Here is a 9,725-nt window from a genome sequence, read left to right as displayed (position 1 = left end):
GTATTTTCTCAAATATTCGCGTTGGCCATTGGTCAGCGATGTGTGTTCGTTCTATGCTGGTTGACTATAAATGAAAGAAATGGGCACGTGTTAATAAAAGAGAATATATTGTTTGACTTTAAGTAGAGTAAAATTATGGGCACTTGGGCACTAAAATAATCAAAGAGAATAAACCCTAAAAAAGAAGGGACATTCATGCTTGATTATGCTAATGAAACAGGATTATGCGCTGCGATTAATAATCCATCCGGTTATGCCGTCTAAGATAGAGTGGTGGAAGTAACCGTGTCCCGAAGATCGCCGCGCAGCCACCAAATGAGAAGGCAGGCACAACCCCGAGATGAAGGCGGGCCCGGAGAAAAAAAGCATGAGTTGGGTGCTTGCCACCACGCCGACAAACCCCACCATCAAGATTTCGCGTGCCAAACAAGTCCAGCGAGAAAACCATAACTCCTTGCTCTGTCACTTACCATTATGGAGACCCTTTTTTTTATGACACATCAATTATCTTTCACGTTGCTTCTCGAAAAAATATCTATCCCATTGCAACGCACGGGCATATGTACTAGCACATACATAATCATCCTCTCTATTTTACATAGTGCACGATAACCAACCCATATACAATGATGTACACTAAAACTGTTGACGCAAGCTTTATGTAAACAAGTGGCTTAAGGTTGATTTCTATATTGTTTGAAATAATGCTCATAAAGATTTTTGGAGACACCTTAAGTACACGCGCAACACCATTCATGTTGTTGGTTGTATGACATCATGAAAGGCTTCAGCGAATTTGCTGATGTCGTCGAGTGTGTGTATAAAAGGTGATTTTTTTCGTTGCAACGCACGGACATATTTGCTAGTGTAAGATGTAATTGAGTCGCCATCAGTTTTGCTATCTGCCGACGGCGTGTATGAAAATTAGCTTACAGGGTTAGTTGATAATATCTAATTAAGGAGGATAGGGCCTCACATTAAGATTAAAGGGGGTTGGATTTTTTTTGTGTGATAAGGGATGAGATTAAAAAGGGGAGGACACATACTCCCGCTTTCATTTCCGTGACTTTCCCCATATGTTTAGGATTTTCGCCCAACATTAGCGTGGAGTTTCACTTGGGTGCATGTGCAGGGTGGACAGTAAAATCATATAATAATAATAATTTAAATAAATCCTTTTCTTTTCTTAAACCAACAATGTTAAAACTTTGAAGTTTTATCAGCATGACATTTTTTGTGATGAAAAAACATTTGTTGGGTTTGAAAAAAAAACAACGATACTCAAAAATGGTAATTTTTTTAAAGCACTTTGAAACATTGGTTTTTTCAGTCTTGCTACGTCTCAGTTTGACTGAGACTTGATTAAGTCTTAGTTGATGCTATATTAGTAAGATCTTACATCAAGATCCGTGTATCTTTTCCTTTAATTTTCTTTTTTTCTTTCTTACATGTTTTGCCACTTGACTGAGACTTGGTTAGCAACATCTTTTTTTTACTAGACCAACATGGATGGATTTTATCACAAACATATTAGTACAAACGTCTTATGAAAAGTTAGGTTGTAAAAGACAACTTGGGCTCTGCCCATTTTTTCATCATGTCAACTATTATTCTACTGTAACAATACTCTCGAGACGGAAATTCAAGCTACTACGATTGAAATGTCTATGGCTACCGAATGGTCTAACCTTTCGGTGTTCGTACAATGCCTCATTTGATAAATCACCCAATGGTCAATTGCTCAGGAAGATCAAGAACTACATGCTGCAGAGGGAGTTTAAACCAGTGAAGATCCTGAAATCACAGAACAAGGTCTCACATTGTCTTGCTAATCATGCCTGAATGGCTCGTAGCATCGCTTGTTGGTTGCAACGGCCACCCCCTTCATTCATAATCTTGTATTAGCGGACTGTAAGCCTGTTAATTTGGAATAAAACTTCTTGAACCCGAAAAAAAACATACCACAAATGTTTATCACGTAAACTTTTTTTTGAATTTATGCAATGGAACATGAGCTCGTTTTAGGATTGGTGACGCTGCCTGCCGGTTGGCAAAATCCGTCTTCGCGGTAGGGCACTTGCATCAGACGTGGGCATTGCCGCGCGCGCGCACGAGCGAATAAACTTCGATCAAGGGCCACGTCCGTACCACACTTGTATGGCCATAGAGCAGACGGTCCAGAACCTTCAGACCGTTCGCGGCACTCCGGCCTACGGTCACGGACAGCAGCACACTCCACGGAGCCACCACGTGTCGTCACAAGCCGCAACGTGTCCCCGTACGTGTCACGTCCGCCCCTCCCTCGCCTCCGCCTCGAGCTTATAACACTCCGGTCGGCCTCATCCTCTCCCTTACCGCAAAGCTCACACGCACAACCACCATAGTTGACAGCTGATCCAAGACTTAAAGCTTGCAAGATTTCGCCGCATTGACGGATCGAGCCGTCCTGACAGAGTACATCCATGTCCAGGTTGATGGCCGCCATGCTTCTCGGAGGAGCGCGGGTCGCCAGCGCCACGGCGCTCACCGGAAACACTGCCGTGAAGGCCATTCCCAGGCCCTGCTTCCTCGCTCCCCGCCCGCATGCCGCGAGCTGGAGCCCCATCTGCATGCAGACCGCCCCGAGATCGTCGCAGGTACGTGTATACAGAAGTTCAGTTTGCTCGTCTGCCATGCCACGTTTTTTCTGTTGAGGTGCATGCTGACATGCGTGCTCGCCGGCTTTGGTTCGTGCGTCGGCAGGCGTATAACAACTCGCCGGACGACCGGAGGGAGATCAAGGACAAGTACAGGGGCGCGGCGGAGCAGGCCAAGGATGCCACCGGCCATGCCAAGGAGAGCGCGAAGGACCAGGCGTCGCGCATGGCCGATGAGACCAAGGACAAGGCCGGGGACGCCGCCGAGAAGGCCTCCCGCATGACGGAGAAGGCGAACCACGAGACTAAGGAGACGGCAAACCAGGCCGCGGACAAGGCGGGGGAGATGAAGGAGAGGGCCAAGGAGACGGCGGAGGAAGCCGCAGAGAGGGCCTCCCGCATGACGGAGAAGGCCAAGCACGAGACCAAGGAGACGGCAAGCCAGGCCGCGGACAAGGCGGGGGAGATGAAGGAGAGGGCTAAGGAGACGACGGGGCAGGCGATCGACAAGGCCAAGGAGACGGCGGGCGCGGCCAAGGAGAAGACCGCGGAGGTGGCGGAGGGCGCCATGGACAAGGCCGGCGAGGCCAAGGACAGGGCCGCGGAGGGCACCAGGAGCGCCGGGGAGAAGGTTGCGGAGATGACCAAGGAGGGCGCGAGCAAGGTGGCGGAGACCGCGCAGGTGCTCGGCGAGAAGGCGAAGCAGGCGGCGCAGGGCGCCTGGGAAGCCACAAAGGAGGCCGCGCAAGGGGTGAAGGAGAAGGTCGGTTCAGAGAGCACGGCGGAGGAGCACTCAACGTGGGACGACGTCGAGGCCGCCACCAAGGAGAGGGACAGGATCGCGCAGGAGGAGCGGAAGAGGCAGGCCAGGGAGAAGGGCGCCGGCTTGCCGTAGACGAAGATGGCTGTCTGGCTTGACATCTGCACGCGTCTGGTGGCCACTGTTTCGAGTTGAATTTTAGTTTTCAGGCTCCTTTCAGTTTACATGTTGAATAATGCTTTGGTAAACAAGATGCGCCGATGCCTCTACTGAGATGAAAATATTGGAGCAATCGTGTAGAAAAAACAAGAAAATTTTCTTTTGAGCTCTGCAATGTGTGCTGTCTCTGATGGAGAATGCCTACTACTAATTGAACCACTAGTCGTCTCTGTCTTTGGAACTCTGCAATACTGCCATTGATCTTCAGTTTTAACTCTCATCGACAAAATCTTCAGTTTTATCTCTCATCGACAGACAAAAAATATGTATCATCTCGCAATTCGTGGGCCGGCAGCCCAATTCCTATGGTCTTTTCTAACTAGGGGAGGGCCAAGTGATAACAGCAACGTTCAGGCGATCAACAGTCCGGTACGAAGTTATGTGGGAATCACACGAGGAGTGGCGTGATACGATCACCTCAAGATGGAATGCGGTGGCGCCGGGGTATGGAGTTGGTGATTTTCGGGATAAGCTGCTGTCAATCTCGAAGGATCTGTCTGTTTGGGGCAAAGATACCTTTGGGAGCGTGCGAAAGCAAATTAAAGAGGCCAAACGTCAATTAGAGCAGCTCCGGAGTGACCCTGCACGTATGAGTCCGACTCACATTGAGTTGAAGCTCAATGAGAAACTGGTGGAGCTTTATCATCGAGAGGAATTGATGTGGCGTCAGAGGTCCCGTTTGCAGTGTCTGTCAGCGGGAGACAGAAATACAAAGTTCTTCCATATGAGAGCTAGCATGAGACCGGGAGACAGAAATACAAAGTTCTTCCATATGAGAGCTAGCATGAGACGGAAACGAAATATGATCAAGGCTTTGCAAAACTCCTTGGGTATGCTTACAGATGATCCGGCCGAGCTGAGAGTAATGGTGACAGATTTCTATAAAGCTTTATACACCACGGAGGGTGTGACCGGGATGGAGGATGTTCTTATGCATGTTCCTGCAAGGGTAACGCCGGCCATGAATGAAGTGTTGTGTGCTCCGTATACCAGCAATGAGGTCAAGGCAGCGCTTTTCCAAATGTTCCCAACAAAGGCACCCGGTCCGGATGGTTTTCACGCACATTTTTATCAGCGCCATTGGGATATATGTGGGGATGAGGTGACAACAGTGGTTCTCAGGATCATAAAAGGACAAGAGAGTGCTGAGGCGATTAATGACATTGTTTTAGTACTGATCCCCAAGGTAACAAGCCCGACACACCTCTCCCAATTTAGACCTATTAGCCTTTGCAATGTGCTCTATAAAATTGCCTCAAAAGTCATAGCTAATAGGCCGAAGGTCATACTCCCTGACATTATTTCTGAAGAACAGTCAACGTTTGTCCCCGGCAGATTAATATCAGATAACATTATTTGTGCATATGAGTGTTTCCATTTCATGAAGAGGAACCGATCAAAAACCAATAGCAGTTGTGCACTGAAACTTGATATGATAAAGGCGTATGATCGCTTGGAGTGGGATTATCTACAGGCCATAATGCTTAAGCTAGGCTTCTCGTCTGGTTGGGTGGACATTGTCATGGGGATGGTGAAATCAGTATCATTTTCTGTGTTGTTGAATGGTGAAAAGCTAGAGCATTTTAAACCCTCGAGGGGTATTCGATAGGGAGATCCGATCTTCCCCTACCTTTTCTTACTTGCAGCAGAGGGCCTGTCGTGCCTTTTGAAGTCCAGTTCTCAGTCGTCTGCGTTTGGTGGCATCAAGGTGGCCCCTACAGCCCCAACTGTTAGCCATCTTTTGTTTGCAGACGATAGCCTGTTGAGTGTGGAGGGAGCAGAATTGGTTTCAAACCTGCTGGGTACTTATTGTGGAGCCTCAGGACCGAGAATAAATCATGAAAAATCTTCTATTTTCTTTAGCAGAGGTTGTCCAGATTCTCTTAAACAAGGTGTCATGCAAAGTCTAAATGTCCACAATGAATCCTTGAGTAACAGATATTTAGGGTTGCCAACGGTGTTGGTCACTCCAAGAACGGAACGTTCAATTACCTTCGTGACAGTGTGGGAGAAAGTAAGAGGATGGATGCAGAAAATGCTTTCAGTTAGTGGAAAGGAAGTCCTCATCAAATCGGTCGCACAAGCAATCCCAGTTTTTTCAATGTCTTGCTTTCGGCTTCCTAGAGGAGTTTGTGAGAGTGTAACCTTCATCATACGGCAGTTTTGATGGGGAAGTAAACAAGGAAGAAGGAAGCCATGTTGGGTCTCGTGGGATGTCATGACGAGGCCGAAGGACCTGGGAGGGCTGGGTTTTCGTGATCTTGAGATCTTCAACATTGCCCTACTGTCACAGGCAGGCTTGGCGGCTTTTACAAGAACTGGCCGGATTCCCTAAGTGCTCGCATTTTTAAGTTCGTCTACTACCCAACGACCAACTTATTGGAGGCGGAGTTAGGCCCCCATCCATCGCAGGTGTGGGGAGCCATTATTGATGGAAGAAATGTTTTGAACCATGGGATTATCAAGCGCACTGGGGACGGAGCAACAACCAGTATTTGGCATCATAACTGGCTCCCAAGAAGTGGCCTCATGAAACCTTTTCCACCTAGGGTGGCTGATCCTCCGCTGATGGTGAGCGACCTCATTGAACCAACCTTGGCATGCTGGCGAGAGGAGGTAGTTCGTCAAGTTTTTGTTTCAGCCAACGCGGAGGCAATCCTGAAGATCCCCCTCTGTACAAGACATGTGGATGACTTTTGGGCATGGTCGGGCGATCCGAAGGGACGATTCTCAGTAAAATCGGCCTACAAATTGATCCACAAGATGAAGATGGGAAGGGAAGATTGGCTTGATGAGGCCGAGGAGATGTCCAGCGGTGAATCAAAAGGATGGTCATCAATTTGGGGCCTGCAAGTTCCTTCAAAACTGAAAATTTTCACATGGAGGCTGGCTCGTCACTCACTTCCTACTAGTGATGTTCTGCATCGTCGAAACATGTTACCGTCGCATGTGTGTGCGTTATGCGGAGCAGCGGACAACTGGCGCCATTCTCTTATTGATTGCAACTACGCCCGGTGCGTCTGGGCTCTATCAAATGAGGATATGGTGCAGCATATGTGTATGCAGAGAGATGATCAGGCAAAGAGATGGATCTTTCTGACGAGCGAATCGCTTTCTCAAGAAGAGTTTACTACCATGATTGTCACACTTTGGGCCATATGGGCGGCGAGGAGGAAAATAATCCATGAAGGAATTTATAGAACTCCATTCTCAACTAATGGTTTTGTCACTAGTTACTTGGCTGATTTGAAGCAGATACAGAAACCTGTTGACAGGCCACCGACAACTCCAAGAGCCCGCCCTACTAGGCAGCCACCACCTGATGATCATGTCAAAATTAATGTTGATGCGGCTGTGCCGCGTGCTGGTGGAAGGGGGGCTGTGGGAGCTGTTTGTCGCGATGCATCGGGTGTGTTTTTGGGAGCCTCGGCAGTTATCGTCAACAACATTGAGGACCCGGAGGTGCTTGAAGTTCTAGCTACCAGGGAAGCTCTGGCCCTAGCCGACGATCTGTATGAGCATAAAGTTTTTATCGCCTCGGACTGCATGGCCGCGGTGGAGGCGATCAAAGGAGGAACGGCAGCAGCATACGGAAATAACGGATAGAGCTCGTCTTTTCTCCTCTTGTACCTTCAGTCATGAATTTAGGACCTCGAACTTTGAGGCCCACAACCTCGCGAAGCATGCATTAACGTTGAGGATCGGCCGTCATGTTTGGCTAGGCCACCCCGGCGATCTTTTGTTCGTCCCTGTAAACATTGTGACGGTTGAATAAAAGCTTCGCGAGTTTGTCCCAAAAAAAACTAGATGATTTCCCCTAAAAGAAAAGATGATTTCCCCGTACTCCCCGCAACTAGTTAACGAGTGCTCCTGAAGGAGCCTCGCAACGATCAGCGCCACTTGGCGCGCTCTCAGCCATTCGCCACGTGTCGCGCTCTGGACGCTCCCTCCGGATTTTTTTAATTTTTTCGCATGCGTTTTCGGCTGTTTAAACTGTTTTTTCGGTTTTTTTCGACGTTTTGGTTTTCCCCCGGTCTTCCTTAGCTTTTCGATAAAAAAAATTCGATTTTTTTTTGCGCGGAAAAAACGCTTTTTTTTCGCGAGAGGCACGGTTATGCTTTAGCGAGAGTCACGGCCGTGCCTTTCGGAAACAAAAAAAACGCATTTTTTGTTTTTTTCTTTCACGAAAGTCGCGGTTTTTTTTCCGCGAGAGGCATGGTTGTGCTTTAGCGAGATTCACGGCCGTGCCTTTCGGAAATGAAAAAAAAACACTTTTTCTGTTTTTTTCTTTCACGAGAGTCACGGTTTTGCTTCCGCAAGAGGCACGGTTGTGCTTTCGCGAGAGTCACGGCCGTGCCTCTCGGAAATGGAAAACAAAACGCGTTTTCTGTTTTTTTTTTCTTTCGTGAGAGTCACGGTTTTGCTTCCGCGAGAGGCACGGTTGTGCTTTTGCGAGAGTCACGGCCGTGCCTCTCAGAAAGGGAAAAAATACATGTTTTCTATTTTTTTTCTTTCGCGAGAGTCACGGTTTTGCTTTCGCGAGAGTCACGGCCGTGCCTCTCGAAAACGGAAAAAAAACGCGTTTTCTGTTTTTTTCCTTCCACGAGAGTCACGGTTGTGATTTCGCGAGAGGCACGGGCGTGCCTCTTTCGGAAAGGAAAAAAAACCGTGCTCCCGGTCGGTTTTTTCGCCATTTTTTTCGTCAAAACCTATCAACATGGGATCTAGTTTTGAAGATCTCGACGCGAGGAATCCAATGGTGAAAACGGTTCAAGATTTGGACGCATGGTTTAAAAGATAAAACATTTTGAATAAACGGATCTACGAGAAAAGGGAAAACTCCCCGGTTATGACAAGTGGCGTGCTGCATGTGCGCCACTTGTCGCGACCTGGGAAAGTGGAGTGTTCTTTGCAACGAGTACTCCTTAATTAGTGATTTCGCCCGTTGCAGCGAGAATTTAAAGATTAATCTCAGATAAATTATGTATGAAAAAATAATCAAAATAAAAAACTACTATTTTTTAAGTTAGACAAGTTCCATATTTACATTTGTGTGAGAACAAGCCCCAAACTATCAGGTGATAACCACACCTTAAATGTTCGTATGATACCAACTTTGAAAAATTAATTTTATATATTTCAAAAAGATCTATTTTTTTTGTGAAATTTCACGTCGTATTTGACTACAAGCCCTAAAATATGAGATCCAAATTCGAAATACACATTGAGAAATAAAAATAACAAATCTAATATGAATAATTTCAAAAAAGACAAAGACAAAATTGATACTTCACATCTGGATTTATTTTTCTAATTTCTCAATGTGCATTTCAAACTTAAAGCTGAAATTTTTAGGGGTTGCAGACACATTCCTTATAAAATTTCAGATTTTTTTTAGATTTCAACTTGTTTTTTTTAAATGGTATCATGGCGGCGTTTAAGTGTGCTATCACTGGATATTCATCCATGTAGTTTGCTAGTTTGCATGGTTTGAATAATAGTGTTAGTAGATGTTTAAAGTGAGGTGGAAGGCAGCATGTTGACATAATTAAAGGGAGTGAGGGTACATTATTTAAGTATATATATGATTTTAGTGGAGTTTTTTTTTTCTGCTTTCTTGGTTTTCGTCTTCCATAGAAACAACAACTTATTGTTTTTGAAAGTGCACAAACATTTTTGAAGTTACACGGACATTTAAAAAAATATTTATACATTGAAAACTAATGTTTAGATATTTTTTCAATGTTTATACTCACAAAAAAGTATGCTCCATGATTTCTAATTTGTTTTCATGAGTTTTTTTTCGTAAGTCAAAATATATGGGTTGAAAGAAATATTTAGAAATTCCAAAAAACGATCACAATTTATATAAAAAAATCATGGTCTGAAAATGTTAAATAATTTTAGAAGCATTCACAAAACTGAAAAATATTGTATTTAGGAAACGATCACAAACATTAATTCTTTTTAGTGCAAAGCTGTTTGAGCAACTTATTCCGTGAGTAAATGGAGAAAAGAAAAGTGAGACAAAAACAAATAGAAATCCCTCGCAAAAAATACAAATCAAATGCTAAACAAGAAAATCAAAACCCGATGGTAGCCACACAAAA

At 45.5% G+C, this 9,725-nt stretch overlaps 1 protein-coding gene across 1 annotated transcript; it reads left to right on the top strand.

Moving 5' to 3' along the window:
- Nucleotides 1–2,342: 2,342 nt before the first annotated feature.
- LOC123049859 (late embryogenesis abundant protein At3g53040) lies at nt 2,343–3,730 on the top strand. The gene is made up of 2 exons (XM_044472725.1): nt 2,343–2,636; nt 2,743–3,730. Exons 1-2 carry the CDS (start codon nt 2,463–2,465, stop codon nt 3,529–3,531), a joined length of 963 nt encoding a protein of 320 aa, XP_044328660.1. The 5' UTR covers nt 2,343–2,462; the 3' UTR covers nt 3,532–3,730.
- The last annotated feature ends 5,995 nt before the right edge of the window (nt 3,731–9,725 follow it).

Source organism: Triticum aestivum, chromosome 2D (genome assembly GCF_018294505.1).
Source record: "Triticum aestivum cultivar Chinese Spring chromosome 2D, IWGSC CS RefSeq v2.1, whole genome shotgun sequence".
Lineage (NCBI taxonomy): Eukaryota > Viridiplantae > Streptophyta > Magnoliopsida > Poales > Poaceae > Triticum > Triticum aestivum.
The sequence above is the reverse complement of the archived record's forward strand: the minus strand, read 5'-3'. Positions and strand labels throughout refer to the sequence as shown.